The sequence below is a fragment of the Manduca sexta genome, chromosome 22 (genome assembly GCF_014839805.1).
Source record: "Manduca sexta isolate Smith_Timp_Sample1 chromosome 22, JHU_Msex_v1.0, whole genome shotgun sequence".
NCBI lineage: Eukaryota > Metazoa > Arthropoda > Insecta > Lepidoptera > Sphingidae > Manduca > Manduca sexta.
Genome location: NC_051136.1, coordinates 10,984,959 through 11,003,824, shown reverse-complemented (window position 1 = coordinate 11,003,824; position 18,866 = coordinate 10,984,959). Strand labels below are relative to the sequence as shown.

General features: G+C 33.4%; 2 protein-coding genes across 2 annotated transcripts; one reads left to right on the top strand and one right to left on the bottom strand.

Moving 5' to 3' along the window:
* Positions 1-151: 151 nt before the first annotated feature.
* Positions 152-2,449, bottom strand: LOC115442160 (transcriptional adapter 1-like). Its single transcript, XM_030167147.2, has 3 exons — positions 1,824-2,449; positions 1,377-1,741; positions 152-1,058 (listed from the first exon to the last, which is right to left on the bottom strand). The coding sequence occupies exons 1-3, from the start codon at positions 2,217-2,219 to the stop codon at positions 908-910; spliced, it is 912 nt and encodes a 303-aa protein (XP_030023007.1). The 5' UTR covers positions 2,220-2,449; the 3' UTR covers positions 152-907.
* Positions 2,450-2,742: 293 nt separating this feature from the next.
* LOC115442161 (50S ribosomal protein L27) lies at positions 2,743-4,060 on the top strand. The gene is made up of 3 exons (XM_030167148.2): positions 2,743-2,979; positions 3,056-3,219; positions 3,791-4,060. The coding sequence occupies exons 1-3, from the start codon at positions 2,928-2,930 to the stop codon at positions 3,992-3,994; spliced, it is 420 nt and encodes a 139-aa protein (XP_030023008.1). The 5' UTR covers positions 2,743-2,927; the 3' UTR covers positions 3,995-4,060.
* The last annotated feature ends 14,806 nt before the right edge of the window (positions 4,061-18,866 follow it).

The following is an 18,866-nucleotide window of genomic DNA, read 5'->3' as shown; positions in this document are numbered from 1 at the left end:
AATAATTATAAAATAAAAAACAAATAATTAAATCCCACCTTAGGTAAGTCTTCTATATTTCTATTACATTCAAATTCTATATTTATTTTACAATTCATTGCTATTATATTTTGATGTTCTTACTTGTTTTGTTTAAAATAAAAAATTTAAATTGTATAAATAAACATTTATTACACAACACCATATAATTACTTTGAAATATCAATTCTTAATGTTAGTCAGACAGGCTTATTTGATGAAGACATTAATCAATTGTAGCCATTGAATTCAACATAAGACCTAACATTTATTCAATTTTTACTACACATAGTGGTTTTAAAAAAAGGTAGTGTAACCTGAGATTTAACAATAGCATCAGCATCACTGTATTATTGTAAAAAGACTAACAGATCACATGGTTGCTCTATTTAATACCAAGCCTGGTTGTTTAAAATCATTTCCTTAGTCTAGAGAATAGCTTCTTTTTGACTTAGATATATTATAGGGTGATAATAAACTACAAGGTAATTCTTGTGTGCTCAGTCACCACACTAAACATACACCCTTTTACACCGAATTTTGTCACATCCCTGGGTACAGAGTTAATGTGTATACCTTGTAGTAGGCCGCTTTATGTTGACATAACACACTGAAGCCTATAAGGGTCTGTAAACATTTCTTCTTCACTTACCATACAGAGTTGCCCTGTCCTGACTTTAATTCTTCTACAATTATATACAAGCCAGTAGGGTAGCTTGGCATAGAGGGGCCATATATGTATATTTGTTGGGGCCTCTTCAGGGCAGTGTGAAGTTTAATGTAGATATGGGCCAAGAGTGGCCCCGTATTACTGATATGGCTGATACAGCAGTAGCTATGCTCCCGACATAAACATATCAAATTCATTAGATAATTTTAAAACCGATGTTCAGTAACTTGGATGGTTCAACATAACAGCCAACCGTTCCATGTTTACTGCATACACAGAATGGCACGCTATAATGTTCCTGTGAGTAAGTAGTGTGGTATAGAACTCCTCAATTGTTAACTTATCATCATTAGGTTCCTCATCTGTTTTGCTGAAATATAAAAATTATATGGTAAGTCATAAAACAAAACAATTTTAAATAAAACTGTGTTTGGATTTTATTGCAGGTTTTTATATTATAATTTTAGACAGTCCCTCCATAACCATGTAGGCTGCAGTCTTTGAAACATCCAGAGAAAATCTTAATATAAATAGTTTAATTTCAATTTCTAACACTTGCATAAACATAAGAAATCACAAAAAAAAAATTAAGATTTCATAAAAAGGTCTTGATACTTTGCATGTTTCTCTACTCATGCGAATTTAAGGAGATTAAATATATTATAATTTGATATTTAAGTAGTATTACCTGCAAGCAATCTCAAATGCGGCAGATTGTTCCATCTCATCAATTGTAGGGGGACATCTCGGTCCCAAAGCATCAGCTCCATCATCCACCTCCACCCTGCCTTCAAACTGGGGATCGTACAATTTGGCTGTATTCCTTAACCACATGTTGGGCACATCCCTTCCAATATCATACATGAAGTGCTTCCCTCTCATTTTATACCCTTTCCGTTGTGATATCACAGCACTTATAACATTCTTGAGGAAGTTCTGGACAGCCACCACCATGATATCAGCTGCTTCGTCATCTGCACCCTCTAAGCCTAGTTCCCATGCCGCTAACATAAAACGGCCTACTACCAGTGCATGATCTGGCAGGAAAATTTCCTGAAATAAAAAAAAATAATGTATCAAATATTAATATCAACCAAATAGGCGATAATCGCTGCTAATGATTTAAAAATATTACCTGTGCGGCATATTTCACTCCATCGCTGCCAGCGCCCGGCGGCGAATTAGGCGGCAAATACTCGAGCAAATCAACAGGTTCAAAGTTACTTTTCTCGGACGTTCGCGAACTTCTTTTGTGTCGTCTGCTATTCCTGTTATGAGAGCTTGCTTTCTCTTGAGCTATACTGATGGATGCCTCGGCCAGACCTTCAACTTTATTTAACAATGCTAATAAAAATTCATTATGGTGATGCACTTGTTCATTGTTTAGAAGTTTACGGGCTTCTGCGTCGAATTCTTCTTTAGTAAGTTTCATACGAAACCACTGCTTCATGTGGTTGAAATATTTTGTTGATTTTTCTCCAAGAACATCGTTTAGTTTACGCCGGGCGATGTTTAGTGCGTCGGAAGACATTTTAGTACGGCAAATATTAGCGTTCCAAACAAATTTAAATAAGGCTTTTCCTCGATCTCACGATTAATAATTTGTTTTCAGTTTTGAGCTTTCCTTTTTCTATTGAACTAATATTATGTATTTTCCACAGATTCCTGGCATTTATTATTTGTCAAATGTCAAACTATTTTATTTTCCTTTTTTTTTTATTTATTTATTACGGTTCCGGACATAAGTCCACTGGGCTCGTTTTATTATAGTATTGGTGTTGCCAGATGACTGGTGGTTCAATTCACCGAACATTTTTAGCAGATAAAAAAAAACAGTAAAACAACCAAACTATAGATTCCTGTCTATTTTTTTAATTCATCTTTTTGTTCTAAAAAAAAAAACTAATGTGAATTATGAAGAAATTACATATTGAAACCAATATAAAATTATAAAAAGGAATGGTCAAATATAAGTAAAATGACTTCACTTCACAATTTACAACTAGACGGCATTTGCAACTATTTACCATGGACCAATGTATCCACTATCCATTGTTGAATAAATTGAACAGTGTAGGTGTAGGAGGTACTTCCAAATATCTTTATCAAATCTAATTGTCAAAGTCATTTCCCATATTATGACATTGACAAATGACATTGGTTATCACATCGTGTCGTGAAGTTTGGTTTCATATTTTCATATTTTTTAGGTAAAATTGACTTAATTTATACAATTAAAATGTCTTTCAACTATTTACTAGCCGCTACAAAACCCAATGTAATACTCAAAGGTGGGTATATTTGATATATCATCAAAATTTTTATGTGCTATATTCATATTGACTTTTACTTCTATGTTTATTGTAGAATTCATCCGTAATGCCAGTAAAAAAACTGGTGGTAGTACTCAGAACATAAATTGTAAGGTGAAGCCGAAACACAGAGGATGGAAAGTTCAGGACGGGCATCATGTCCAGGCCGGTCACATGCTCGTCACACAGAGGACCACCCGTTTCCATCCTGGATTGAATGTAAACTTTTTTTTGATTTTTGAACAATTTGCTAAAGTTAAATTTTGTATCTAAGATAGACTTTAATTACTGTTAAAAGTATTATACTAAATATAAGATTTTGTTTAAAAAACTACCTACCTAAATTATCAAGTAAAAATATTGAAAAAATGAAGTGATGTTAAGATTGACTTGTATGAAATTTGGAACTAATTTTTATTAATAACTTATAGGACATTAGGACTCAGGCCATGTTAGTTGGTTTGCCCCCTTCAGGTTGTGGTTGTAATGTTCTATTTGTAATATTTGAATACAGATACATAATGGTCAAAGCAGGAGTAATTGTGGTGATATCAAATGAAACCAAATTTTACTGAGCAGTCCAAAATTGGGCTTGTTTTGTTATGCTCACATGTGTTGTTTTTAAAGGTTATGTTCCTGTTGGAATACAACTTGTTACTTTACCTGTTATCAAACTGCACTGACCATTAAAGCTCGTATCATGAAAATGAGTATGGATATTATTGAGATTGTCAAAAATTAAAAATCGAGTCACTTTATACCACAAAAAAATAAACTATCTTTTTCCCAGGTTGGTTTCGGACGCAACGGCACATTATTCGCCATAGTTCCTGGTAAAGTTGTAGTGACATGTGAGAAATTTGACCCCAACTGGGAACACTCATGGGTGCAGAGGAATTACAAAGGAAAAGAACAACAGACTGTCTTCAAGAAGTATTATAATGTTATACCTGAACCTCAACACCAAAGATTCAAGCTGGTTGATGCACTATGATAGATTTAGTTATTCAATATTGTTATGTAATTATGATTGTTTTAGTAAATATGTAGTATAATTTAATTTAGTTTTATTTCAAAACTTTGGTTCTGTTTCTATAATATAGTTTTTTATTTTAGTTTAAAATATTACTTACTCCTAATATAAAATTTGTTCGAGAAATAATTTATGGTAATATGTGAATAGGTATTTTTTTCTAAACAAAGGGGGGAGTTCACTTTACAAATGAAATTCTCAGGTGAGATATTTATGTTTTCATTAAATGAGAATGGTTATGCGATTTGTTTTTCATTCTGTTTTCTGTACCAAATTGTAATGTTACCTTTGAAGGTTCCAGAAAAAAAATATTCTAATGTTAGATAGGCTCCAATTACACCTAACCTTTCCGTAGTATTGTAATGCTCTTTGCGCCTAACTCTAAAGTAATGAATTTAGAGTTTAGTTAGACTTGTGAAATTCAGTATTAAGTTCAATATTCGCGACACAGATGGCGCTGAACAGAATTCCGAAGAGCACGCTGCAGCTGTAGAAGTACTGTATATTGTACTTATTGCAAGCGTTTATGGGTTTATTGGCGGTGCAGGCCACTGACCATCAGGTCACTTGCTTAATTGACAGCCCAAAGCCCAAGCTATTAAAAAATCGCTAAAGTCGCAAAAATAAACAACTAAAATAAAAAAAACTACTGTCTTCGAAAAGCACTAAAACAAAAAATATATTTAACATACCTTTGTATATAGTGGTTACTAAATTTGGAATCAATCAATTAAAATTAAACATTTTAATATTTTTTTTGGTTTTAAATCGTTTTTGAAGGCTGTTTAATTCTTTGTCAAGCGTGTTTTTTTATGTTAAGTAGTTACAAATAAACTGTCTCGATGGCGTAGTTACGTGCGTACCCAATAACGACATGTCACACCTCTGCCTACCCCTGTAAAAGGATAAGGTATAGAATAGTATATGAACACATATACGGAAACAACATACAAAGTTCAATTTTAATTTGTCACCTAAGTACTCCAAAATTGGTAAGCTGTTCGCAAATATTTGGTTTTAATTGGTTTTTGTAAATTAAATTCCAATTATTGGTAAGCTTAAGAACAACCAAGCTTATAACTTGTACATATTTAGTTTCATAAACACTAACATATGAGTGCCTACAATTTTTACTCAAATAATATGCTTTACATACAAATGTCGCGTTAAGCCGGTGTCATGAAATATGAAGAAGGTGGAAGCAACTAAGGACAAATTTTATTGGCCCAATAAATATATCACTCCGATAAGTCACTAAATATTGCCAACCAGAACCGGTAGCGGATTTAAAGACGAAAATAACAATTTTGATTTATTTATGCGTTATTTGGCGTGTTCGTTTTGAAGATAGATTATTTCGCGAAGTATTTTTAAATGGTATCAGATTAAATGTTACAGAGAGCGTATATAATTAGCCTTAATAGCATTTCTATAAATCATCATCAACAATTATAAACGCTTTTATAGATTTACATATTAGTTGTACCTACATGAGCGTTAAAAATTCATAAATCTTAAAGATCATCACAATCATATTAAATATATAGTACTTAAGTATATATCCCAGATAATAATATTATTAAAGTAAGTAGGTAGGTACATTAGCTAGTAGGTATTAATACTTTAATATTTTTGATAAGTCCAAACATATAAGAATATACTGACTTCCTGTATTTGCAGCTGTAAAAAACATCATATTCAGTGCAGTCACAGTTGTAAAACGTCACAATTTTGTGCCACATGTGAGTAACGTGAATGTGTAAAATAAAAACTCCCGGGGGAGAGGAGATTGCCGATTTTCCGGTTCTGAAATGACGTCCGGCGGGCCCGGCCGTTCCGGATGTTGACCGGTACAGGTAGACGGAGTGCCGGTCTTGTCAACTGTTCTCCGGACAAATAAGTTACTGTATCTTCAGAATTGGGTTACCAGTTGCACACGTAGCGTGTTTACAGCTACCCGATGGTTCATTTTCTCTTTGTGATAATGTTATGAGTACTGGAATTTTATAATGTATGTTTTAGGCTAAACAAATAACTGCTGTCAACAATTACTATCGTTCAAGTAGGTACCTATCTTAGTAAAAAAACTGGGATCATTTATATTGGATTGCCTTTGTCCTAAATCGTGTTAAGAATTACACGCCACAAGTTTTTGTCAGGATAAACCCTCAGGAGAGTGGAGTAAGTGGAGGCGTAAAAAAAATTGACAAATTTCTCTGCGCAAGTCCGTCTTGTAATGACGTAATGGCTGAGTGCTTATTGTCATTATAGCCTATCTATAGAGCACAAATTGTAGCCATGTGGCTACAATTATTTAGAATATTAATTTACATAAAAAGAGCACCAAATTCTTTATTTTGTGCTGGATATTAGATTCAAACTATGAAGCATTAATGTTTATAAGTAATTTAAATAAGACTTTGATAATAGATTATATAGGCGTGTGTAAAAGTAAGTAGGTACCTACCCACCTAAAAACTAGTACGTATCTAAGAAAGCCACAAGGCTCAAAATATTCTCGAAGATACTTCAATGATGAATTTCCATATTGGGTGCGCTGATTCGTAAAGCCTACGCAGTGCGGCCCTACTACGAAACCAATGTAAGTAGGTATATATTTTGTTTTTTTATTATTTCTAAAGATAGAGGTAACCATAAATAGAAGTAAATGGCTCTCCTAATGGTACACGATATCAGCGGCCCATGAATAATATTATAAAAATAAATACATTAGCTTGATAGGTTTTTGGATATTTTAGAGCAAGTTCAGACTTAGTAATCATTAACGATACGTTTTCGAATTTAAAGATTTATTTAAGATAGCTTACTTTTAGTAACATTGCACATAAGCATCACGAAATAAGTGTTTTCTACTTACGTTTACACCTTTCCCAGATGCATTGTAATACGTGTTATATTCACGTTTTATCTTAATCATGCGGAAGTTTAGTCGTCACATCGGCTCCCCTCGGTGCAGCGAAGGGCGCTTGAGATTTCCCACTTGTAATTTTTCTCGGCGCGGCGGCGGCCATATTGCAGCGTTCTCCCAATAACTCGTAACACCCGCTGTTGAATATAACTCAAGGGCTAAATTAAACTTTTTGCTTGAAAAACGAAAGTTGTCATGTGCGAATGGCTTTTATGGATCGGTTTTGTTTCAGTTGAGTTATTATTTTGCGTCTAGTTTCTGCGATATTGTTTAATTTTTGGGGTATCAATCATGACACGTTTAATTTTTCTTTGATGGTATGATATATGGATGATTTTATTAGTTAGTTAAATAATGTAAGTTGAACAAGACTAGAACAGCTATGAACCATACTGTAATTCCAAAACTAGAGGCGAGCTATGTAATTTATGAATCAGAGTAAGCGGAATTTTTAATGGATTTAGGTCAAGTAAATAAGAACTTATCGTATTTAGGATAACAGAAACAAAGAATAAAAAGTACAAAAATCCACAACATATTTACGTAGTCAGGGACCGCAGAACGTCAAAAATCATCTAACAAAGTTATGACCAGGGCGAAAGGCTGTACGGTTTACGTAGTCGTGGCTCCCCAACCTGAACGTAGGCGCCCTTTTTTAATCCACCTGGACGTGTTTTACGACCGTCAACTTTTTCGTATAAAAAGTTTTAACACTCAACCTGGTCGAGCAATAAACATCAGCCCTATAACGAGGGTAGCGCCTTTGTTGCTTTTTATGAACTTACTTATTGTTTTAATCTTTTAAGCTGTCGTTGCCCTTATTAAAGACCAGGTCTGTGGGATTGTGACAGTGTAACTTTCTGGCGGTCTTAATTAGCTCTGGTACAAAGTACGAAGTGACCTTTTAATTCGGATCTGTTTTTGGGGGCATATCGAGTTCGATAGCAAATGTTTTTCGTTGAAATTAGTTGATATGCCTTTTTTCAACCGTGACATTGACATAATTCTCCTAAGAGCCATGTTTGTAAGTAGAAAAAATAAATAAAGAAATTAAAAATAACCTAGCCATCAATCTTAGGGCACCTAAACAAAATAAATCAGTAACAGATTCAAAATAAATAAAAAAAGTGTATTATTTACTGAAGTCTCTTATATCTATTAACCCTTATATAATTCGGATTCAAAAATAAAGACAAACTAAATTGACTAAGGGAATGTATTTATCGGGACGTATTAGGGGTATATCGATTCAGGCTGCTCCACGTGATTTACATCGCAGCCTTAGTAATTCGTTGGCTGACGGACAACCAGTATAAATCAACGTTGGACCCCCGCTAACCGGACATTTATCTCGACTCTGTGATAAAAAACTACCGGCTCCGATGTTCCAGTAACGTTTGCATTCACCAAGTTATTTTCATCATTTTGTTTTTAGTGTTATTAATTCTATTTTGTTTAGCATTTGTTATTTAACGAATTAATTACATTATTAGTGATATTATTTATTAACTAACGTTATATTTTGCATGTTAAACGAACATTAAAACTGTAACTTTATTTCAATCTTATAATATGACCTCAAAGAGTTCTAGTTTTACACTTTTTGCAATCTACTCTCAACCCGGTTAACTTAGAGAGGTTTTATCACAGACGTTCGTAAATTATGATGAGTGGAGATTTCTTCAGGCGAGTCTCGTTTAAATAACGCAAAAAGATAGCGACATCGTGTATAATATTCATGGGAAGGCATAATTTAATTCCCTGAGACAGTTTCCGAGGCGAGCCCGCTAGAGATTACACTCTTGTCTCGGAAATCGCGTAATGAAGGAAAAACGCACCCAAAATATAAAATTATGGACTTAAGGTTGATATTTCTTCATTTATTACCGGGATATATGGTTTGATGTTTATTTATTAACGTTGTTTGTTATTGAAACGGCGCCTTTTTGGGACAAACTTGTTTAGTATAACAGAGGTTTTCGGAGCCAATTTGAGGTTATGAAAGGAGGTCAAAATTCACCGGAGCACCACAAGTGAACTTCGAAAAGGGGCTTCAGTTTGACATGACATTTACAGGTTAAGTCAATTAAGTTTGGCGGAGTGGGCCGGGTAATTTCTTTATCGTCTCTTTGTTGAGACGTCTAATCCTTTTGAACGTTGGCTTTGAAGCGGCAAAGGTACGGTTTGAGGACGGGCCTGTCTTCATTTTGTTTATAAACGTCATCTATACCGTGAGCTTGTTTTGTTTTACGCTAATAATTAAATAATTGTATTTTATTGTCCCACAATTGTAAGTCACAGGTATATTTAAGTATTTATTATTATAATATATTATTTATGTATTTAATAGTAAGTATTTATTAACTTTATTCAATGATTGATCAATTATTTTAATAATTTAGCGCAATAGAAACATAAACTTCATAAAAAGAACACTTTCAATATAAATATAAGGTTGAAGTCAAATTAAAGCGGCATCCGTGATGCCAGGCGCCACAACATAATATTTTGTGTATAATAACTTCATTCTTTCAGGTATTCAAAGAAAAGTCTTGTCACTACATTTCGCACTATGACCTTAGCATTAAGTATCTGTTCGAGATATTATTAGTCTAATATAATATTATAAATTCAATCTTATTTGTTATTAAAAACAGTTAAAGTTCCACAGTTTCTCATTCTACGTTAAGGAATTTTGGCACTACTGAGCCGATTCTTAAAAAAAAATAAGTTACCAACATAATTATAGGCCGCAATTTTCAACTGAATATTTCTCGGTCGCGTAGTTGTATTTCGGAACTACTGTAATGCTGAGGTCTTGGGTTCGGTCCCTGGGACGGGTAAACTGATATTGGGTTTTTCTACTTAGTATGAGTTCCGAATCTGGAATTTGTGCGCGATACGGCGATAGGCTAGGCCTCTATTATATCATGAAACGGCATACGTACAGCGAAAAGTGGGTGCACAGTTGCGCCTCTGCTGACCCCTTCGGGGACAATAGGCTGAGCGTGCGTTCAGCACGAGCACTTTCAGTATTTGGAAATGTAAACATTTTTTCCGATAGAGACTTTTACGGAATCGAAGCGGCAAGAGAAAGTTAGTTAGTAATATTATCGGTAAGTCGTCAAGACTCGAGATAATTTAGTTACTCATCTACCTAATGCAATTTTCAAGCACATACATGGAACAGTTAACCCCAATATTACCATTCTCTACCCTCACATTAAAAATACTATTAGACTTTTATTAAAATAACACATTTCATTCAATCCCACAACAAGCATGTTACAGTACGCTAAATAATGTAAATACGATACTGAAATGCCCGCTTTCATATTTAACAAACAAAAGCGAAGCATTGTTGAAAGAATTTTTAATTTTCATAATATGTTTTAGGAAATAAAGCAATAACAGGGGATGAGTTATGGGCACTGTAAATGCGTAAAGCTGTCATCGGAGCGTACCGTGTCAATCTGTGTGATGTTTTTGTTTATTATGTTCAGATTTATATGCAATCACCTTTTGCTTCCATTCCCGAAGCTTTCTCCGAAAAAAGTGTATATTATTCCGGGTAGAAATAGATTAATCCAAGTCTAATTTAATTTAGGGCTTGATTTTTCTACAAGAAGTGTTCAATTATCTGAGAATCTTTATTAAAATGATTTTTTTTATTGCCATAGTAGGCAAATGAGCAAGCGGTCTGTCTGATGGTAAGAAGCATCCGCCGACCATGCATTAAAGCAAAGCCAGAGGCCCCAGGAATCCTAAATGTATAGTAATAAGTCGAAAGTAGAATAGTCTGCTGAGAATATGGTTAATACATCACGCGTTTGTCCGCGAAGAGGTAGGCAGAGGTCCAACTAGGGCGAGTTATCGCCATATCAGGTACAAAAATTAGACTCCGAGTTGATATTGAGCAAGAAAACCCAAAATGACTTGCCCGACCTGGATTCGAACCCGAAACTTCAGAGCAGTGGTCGTACTGTGCACACGATACAACTACGCCACCGAGGCAAAATATATATAAATATAAATATATATACTTATAGCATTAATAGAGAGTAGGAGATGGGATATGAGCAACGTATGAATTACGTGATATATATTATAATCAAATCAGTATATTATATCTGAGAAAACAAAAAGTTTATATCAAAGAGGCTAGATGTTAAAATTCTAGAAAATAATGACCGCTAGGTTATTTTAAAATACAGTTTTAGTAGACCCAAAAAAAAGTAAACAATTCCAAGATGGCTACACTATGATCAATCCTTAGCGACCCCTAGCGCCAGCCGTGTCTCTATTGTTGAGAAATTCATTTTTACAATTGAAGGGGTTGGAGTCTGCCGGTTCAGGGTTCAGTGAATTCATAAACTGAAAGTTTTGTACGTATTTATTTTTGCACTGTACTTTTTCCGAACTATGAAAATAGTACTTTTTCCTTGTTTCAAAGTGACGAATTTAGATTTGATGCATATATACTATGGCTTTAATATAACATTAAATTACACATACATTGAAGAACAAGTCGATTAAACAAATCATCTATCATTAATTTCATACTATGAAGTAGATACATAATATTTGAAGCCGTTTTTTTCTAAGTCGGATACAGCACATTAAAATGCAGAATATCGCACAATAAGTATAATGAGATAAGTCATGAGCCGAAGGAAATCCGGGAAAATTTGAAGTGTTGTGAGAAATCTAATAATCCCTTTTCCCGGATGGAGCGAACAGGGATCAGCCAATTGATCAATGACAGGAATTCTCTGAATTATGGCGAAATTAAATTTTGTATTCGATACAAATTTGGCATTTAGGTATTAAATAATTCGAGGTGGAATTTAACTGCCGTTATAGCATTGCTATGTAAATGACCAAGCTCAAGTCTTAATTGGGAGCAAATATTATCCAATTACGTAATTTAATCAACATTTTAATTTTATCTTTATTTTGTGTATTGTTGTTCTTTATGTATTGGGTATTTAATTTATTCCCAAGTAAAATAGTAACAAGTAATTTTAAATCTTACAATTGTTACATGATATAAAGAAAAACCTTTGATTTAATCGGAACATATTACTTATATATTACAAAATTAAATAATGAAAGAACTAACAAAATATCAAAGTATGTTTTTGCATCACAAGACGAAAAGATTTAAAAACATGGATGGTGAGCCATGTTAGGAACCGGGCTATATTCAGTCACAGTACCTTAAATAATATTTTTTCATGTCGTTTTGCTGGACAAAAACGTATAATTTATTTCTTCCTAAATATTAATAAATAAAACTATAAATTTCTACCTGTATAAAGATAATATCGAATCTCATAAATTTAATGCGTGTTGTGATACAAGTCTTTGTAAAGCAATCACAAACATTGTTTTTATACTTTATGGAAATAGGTCCCAAAGTTTATGTTGTTTATCAAAACCTCCTTTCGATAGTGCTCATCCGAGTTTATAGCATTGGGCGGGAAAAATAAATATTTTTAAATTTGGAACAATATGGCGGACAGCGTCATAAATCTCAAGATGGTCGTAATGTGAGGATGCGCGGCCGGAATTCTTTATGAAGGGATACAAAAATTTGGATTGAACAAAAATAATAGCATTTATCCGCTTTATAAGTTAAAATATAAATTTGGTTCGTGAAATAAATGGCAATGTATAGTTGAATTAAGCTTAATAACAAGTATATTGTTTAAATTTGGCTGGTAGTTTTAAGGTGTATAATTTTTTATTATTAATTAATTTAAAAATGAGTACCTATAGTATTAAAATTAGATAACCTAACAAAGTAGTTAGTATAAAACATAATGCCTTTTAATTGAATTATAATTCACGAGAGTTGTTAACAAAAGTAGTACATTAGTTCTTTAATCTAAAATATCTGCTGTCAAGTTAAAGAGGGCTTAATAAGGTGTCCATTAAATGCACGCACAACGGATTCGCTGTTGAAATTGGCTGCTTTGACAGTTCTCGCAAAGGTATTTTAAAAATGTTATTTAAGATCCTTTACAGTTACCTTTTTCACGGAAAATCGTAATATAATTGAAAAAACATGTTTTTTTTTTATTTGAAATATAGCCCGGAAAGCGTACCTAAGTCAATTGACATTTGAATTGTGACATCACATTAAATAAAAAAAAAGTTCCTATGATAATGCAACTAAAATTTGATGCTAATAGGACCTGAAATGATACGTCACACGTGGCTCGAAAATATTGGTTCTTATAATGACCGGAAAAAAGTCATAATTTTATTTTTCAAAATAAAGTTTTTACAATTTATACATTAGTGTATAATTATTTTTTGCGTACAATCTACCATATAAAAAAACCTTTCTTATGGTAACAACTGTCAACTCCAATTGAAACTCGATTTTAACCTGGCTTAATGTTATGTATCAATATATTTCAGATAGGTCAATGAACCTCGCCTTCAATGGCAGTGTGCTTCAGGTACAAGAATGCGCCTTACGCCCCCTCACAGTTACTGCCCCGCATGTCTTTAGTAATATTATGTTCGGATATTAATAGTGGTAGGTGCTAATGAGCCATTCAGGCAGCTTTCCCTGTAATGGTAACATTGCAAACGCATTACTGTATCATTAACGGAAACATTCCACAGTCGGTTATTGAGGAATCTGATGTAAGAGCTGATAATTGAACATGAGTGTTGTACGTAACATTTCCTATATTCAATTGAGTAAGGAACTTGGCTTTGCTATAAGGAGAATGTTTAGTAAAGATTAAAATAAAAGTCATTTTTATGTATCCTTAAAAAGAAAAGAATTTCTAAATCTCTGAACGATATTGTCGGACGGAAATTAAATTTCTGGTAAACATAATTTCATAAATTAGGTATTCTGGAAGCCAGACAAGCCATGAAAAATTTATAAAAAAAATATCTTACAAAAATTTTATCTCCCGGAAACTATCTCTAGCACCTACACAATATTCCGGAAACTACATCTTTTAGAAATTAGTTCTTGGTGAGATTTTATCCGCAAGATTCTCGACGTCCCTATGAGGCTATGCGTATATAATTTTTTTTTCTTGAAAAATGATTTTTAAGCAACTTTGTTTCACGATAAACTAGGTTTAAAGAAAAATTATATTGCAATAATCAAAAATTAACATCACGCTTTGTATATATTTCTCGATCCAAACACACAATATTGTGCATTAAGGTACAGTTTGCTTATCTACGATTTTTCATAATTTTTACTAATCTTTGCATTTTGGACTGAAATGAATGTCAATGCCTCATTCGCAAATGTAGACAAATAAACGAAACGATGGCACCAAGAGATTCATTAATTACTGCTGCTTTTACAAATCATTTGTTTTCGAAATCAAAAGAATACGTTTTTAATCAGAAAGAGTCTTTGTGCTAAGTAATGAGATATTGGTTGATTCGCCGGTTTGACGCCGCGCCGCGCCAAACTGCCAAACGACACTTCCTGTGCCTCGGGCGCCATTTTAATTTTCCGCTAGCCTTCAGATTTATATGTTTTCGGTGTGCTCGTCAATTTTCGAGATTTTTAAATTTGAACGCCACGGTGGTTCCGCCGGGTGGATGCTTTTAATTTTTGTTTTATCTTTTGTAAAGTTTTAGGGGACGATAATTTGCTATTATGTACGTTATGCATAATTATTATCGTTTAATTTACACATATATATTCATTCATTAAATTATTTCTAAAGGCTTTATGAGAGATATGAAGAGTATAGGTACATAATTAAATTGACGAAGAAATTCTGAATTTGTTGCAAATTTTGGTTTGTCGTAGTGAAAAATGTATGCTAGTTGTTGTTTATTGAGTATTCAATTTATGATTATCACCGATCAACCCTCCGGATTAACCAATAGATTAAACTCTACGCTGTAGAAGGTACAATAACTAACTTCGATGTAAATGAAATCACCTCGAAGCACTTCTCAATTATAACATATTCATAATATTTGCTCAGCATACACATTTATATGAACGTTGAGATGGTGTTAATGTGTTAAATCAACAAGTAAACGGCTCCCTTTTGTCAAGCTTCACCTCAAATCAAGTGGAATTGCTCCTTTGATAGATCGGACGGATGATTTGATTAAATATCTTTGACTTAAGTGCAGTTATAATTAGTTGTCAACAACATTGGTTACCCTTGTCTATATATTGTGTGAGTATGAAGATTGAAGGATATTTGTTTATTGTTGATTGACAATAGTCTAATTGTTGATTGATCTGTTAATATCAATACAAAACATTATGTAAATTTATTTATATATATATGTGAACTAAGTATTGAGTATTCACGTATAATTTTATCCAGTCTTATTTTCGGATTTTGGCTGTGAATTAAACCGATCTGGAATCCCAACTCAGTCGTTAACGTAAAGGTAATGAATTCGAATCCACATTAAGCCAGTTCGTTTTCCAAGTTGATAGCGTTTCCAATTCTAGTCACAGATTAATGTCCAATCGATAGTTAGATAATTGAGTCTATTTCCTAAAGTACTAATCGCGTAAGTCGGATTCACGATCTGTTCTGAGTCCTGCGGAGAATTATAAGTTTAAGGTACACTTAACGAAACGGGATTGGAATAATGCATGGTTATATTATAACTTGTTTTGGCGACGCAAATACTTTTTTGTGAAATATAGTTTTGGTTTTAATTATTTGAATTCCGAACCCTCGATGAAATGTTTTTTGGACGAACTTATCACTTGAAAGTGTTTTAATGTTGTATGTGAATAAAGATTTTTATTATAATGCCTTTTTAATTGGTTGAGTAACTCAGCGTCAACACCTCGCATTGATATTACGGTAGATTTTGTTTGCAATCAATCGTGTTTACATTTAGTATGATTTAGATGTATCACTATTTATATAAAGTATGTCGTTTTAATCTTTGGAAATTATTAGCGAAGTATATTATTGAAGTTTCTTTAGAAAATTGTAATAGAATAGTACTATAGGTATTCAATGTACTACTATTGAAAATATGTGTAAATGCTAATGCTATATCTATAGGTAAATAAACGTATTATAGCGAATAGCCATAATGTTATCAAAACAGTTTTATTTTGGCAGTTGAATGTTGTACAAAGTTGAACATTCCGTTCTCCTGAATGTACGCGATATCGCCATCCAAAGAGCAGCAACGCCATACATAATTACAAAGTACTTAATACGTGTACATAAGATTAAGTTTAGTTTCGTGACGTCCAGTAAATTTTCACTGGCTACAATGTCCTTTAAAACAAAATTCACACATACATTAGACTATAAAATAATTAATTTACCAAATAAAAATATATTGTTTTTTAAACTGCACTTTTATTTAGTTAATCTTGAATAATCGTATTGTGCGCCCGTCTAAGGTTCGCAACACTGAGGGAGAGGACGAAAATTGCAAACATAAAGTTTCTAATCGACGTATCTTTTATTGCCTAGCTTTCGAGATACGGCCCATTAGCTTCGTAATGGGGGATGTTCAAAATTTATTTTATCATCTCCTGGCACGTGATGTCTTCGTTTCAGACCTGAATGACTAACAGATGCTGACTAATTTGATGTTTTGTGGACCTTATTGGATTGCTTTTTAACGTATTTTTATTTTTAAAAAGTTATTTTTAATTTTTTTCGTAAGATGGTTTCTGAGAAAAGAAGTGGTATAGGTGATAGGAGAACGAGTTTTGAGAAGAGAGGATGCAAGTTGTATTTCTTTCTAAAATGTATTGTGTGTTCTGTAAATCTTGGGTATAGGTCCTTGCCTTAATAGGTACGTATCAGTGTATTTGGGTTGTAAAATTTTAGGTTCTAGGTTTGAGTTCAATTTAGAGCAAATAAAGTGAAAACCGGTTTGACATATATCTATAATATGAAATCTATAAAAACTATTAACTCTAAGCAGTTTAACTTCAGGAACTTCAATAGACAAACTACACTCACATGCATTCGCTCCACCAGTTCCTTTATGGGGCTTCCCCTATTCTCTATGATTTCATTCATTGTAATCGAGCGGAATGCACGCCGAAGTAGTATGCAATTTATATGTCTCACGCAGCGGGAGTCTTTCATACATTACTGGCATTAGAACAACCGCGATGGCACTGTTGTTTTGATGAAACCGATTTATTTGAATCAAGAGTAGAAATAAATAAAGAAATAAGACAGTTAAGAAGATGTTATTATTATTTTTTTATTGCTTTGAATGACGAGCTTGCCTTTCGCCTGATGGTAAGCGATACGACCGCCCATAAACAATAGAAATATCATCCAACACCTTACAATTACAAAGTGCTGTTTGTTATTGCACTGCGCTCGCCTCCTGAGACATGAGATGCTAAGTCTTATTATGTCGAGTAGTTACACTGGCTACAATGTTAGTTAGTGAAATTGAATAACTTTGCAGTCATTGGTTGCAGTGTATTGCTAGTGTGTGCAATTTTAAACTGCCTTAATTTTCTTTGTAGGTTTTAAAAATCAAAAAACAAATACCCAAAGAAACTTCGTAAATGATTACATTTAATACTATATTTTGGCAGCAATGTCACTTCTTAAGAAACCATTGTCTGCGCGATATGAAAAATAAAACAACGAAAAATATTTCTTATAATATTTTTTGGCTACGTCAAGCCTATTACATTATTTTCATTGTCCCATAGAATAGTGATATTAATAAAAACAATATGAACCCAAACAGACCGGCCGACTTAGCCATGTGTGAAATGAAAGCGACTACAAAAGTTGTAAAGTTGCACCATAAATCCAGCTGCGACTAGGCAATGTTGCATCTTCCAGGAAAGAGAGATACAGGACCTTCATCCATTGTAATAAAGGTTGTAATAACTGCGAAGTTAAGATAGTTGGCACTGTCGAGCCCAAGGGAAAGTGTTGTCAAGGAACAAAGATAAGTCGGGATTGTCGCCAGGCTCGTCTGGGAGGAAATTACAACTAGTATAATACAAAAGAAGCATCAACCTCTACGTCTCTATTTGAGTTCGCGTTGGTATCTTCTGTTATTACTGTCAAGCGTGTTATAAATGAAAAACGGGTGTTATGACAGTGGCAAATAAAATTGACTCATTTATTTATGCTATTAGAGGCTTTCTGGACGTTATTTGAACGGGGCTGCGAGTCCGAAAGAACATTAACTAGGAATAGACCGAAATAACAGAAAAACACAGATTTATTTATTGGGTGAAGCAATATTAGTATGTGCAATATTAGTACCCATAGAGTAAGTAATATATTACGTAAGAGTGCTGCCTATATTTAAGACTTCATATTACGTATTTATCACATTCACTACAGGATAATTCAAAAAAGTTCCCATTGAAAGCATTAAATCAGTAAACTGACAAGACAAAACCCGTCGATTCCGCAGTACATTCGGAACGAAATGGTAAACAATATAACACCCGCGGATTTCCTTGACGGACGTGATACGATTACAAAGATTACCCCCCGTTGGCGCGCCATCAACGTGCCATATTCTATTTGAATTTTTTTATTATGAAAATAAAATTACACGTAATCATATGCTGATAGGGATTTATAGATTTAAGGCTTGGACTATTGTATGCTCGCAGCTCCGTCAAAATGCAGAATTAACATCATTTTCAGAATCGGATCAATAGTTTTGTATTAGTTTTTGTATACATCTTGATAATAATAGAGTCTGAAGGTTATGCCGTGCCTATTTTCATGAGACACTATTATAGCCCGGTATAAGCATATTAATAATTATTATTGTCTTGTATTTTTAGACAAATATAGCTGCAACATGATATGACTATATCCTTGATTTTTATTTCATGAGTTTTAAATGCACAAAACATTAATAACATTTTCTGTGATTCTAATTTTTCCTTTTTTTACCAAATTCACA

What these genes read in the sequence shown, in the direction of transcription:
- LOC115442160 (XM_030167147.2), bottom strand. Translation starts at nt 2,219, where the DNA reads ATGTCTTCCGACGCACTAAACATCGCCCGGCGTAAACTAAACGATGTT. An exon ending in GAGTGAAATATGCCGCACAG is followed by an intron (nt 1,742 to 1,823) that starts GTAATATTTTTA and finishes TTTTTATTTCAG; the next exon opens with GAAATTTTCCTGCCAGATCA. An exon ending in GCATTTGAGATTGCTTGCAG is followed by an intron (nt 1,059 to 1,376) that starts GTAATACTACTT and finishes TTTATATTTCAG; the next exon opens with CAAAACAGATGAGGAACCTA.
- LOC115442161 (XM_030167148.2), top strand. Translation starts at nt 2,928, where the DNA reads ATGTCTTTCAACTATTTACTAGCCGCTACAAAACCCAATGTAATACTC. An exon ending in ACCCAATGTAATACTCAAAG is followed by an intron (nt 2,980 to 3,055) that starts GTGGGTATATTT and finishes TGTTTATTGTAG; the next exon opens with AATTCATCCGTAATGCCAGT. An exon ending in GTTTCCATCCTGGATTGAAT is followed by an intron (nt 3,220 to 3,790) that starts GTAAACTTTTTT and finishes TCTTTTTCCCAG; the next exon opens with GTTGGTTTCGGACGCAACGG.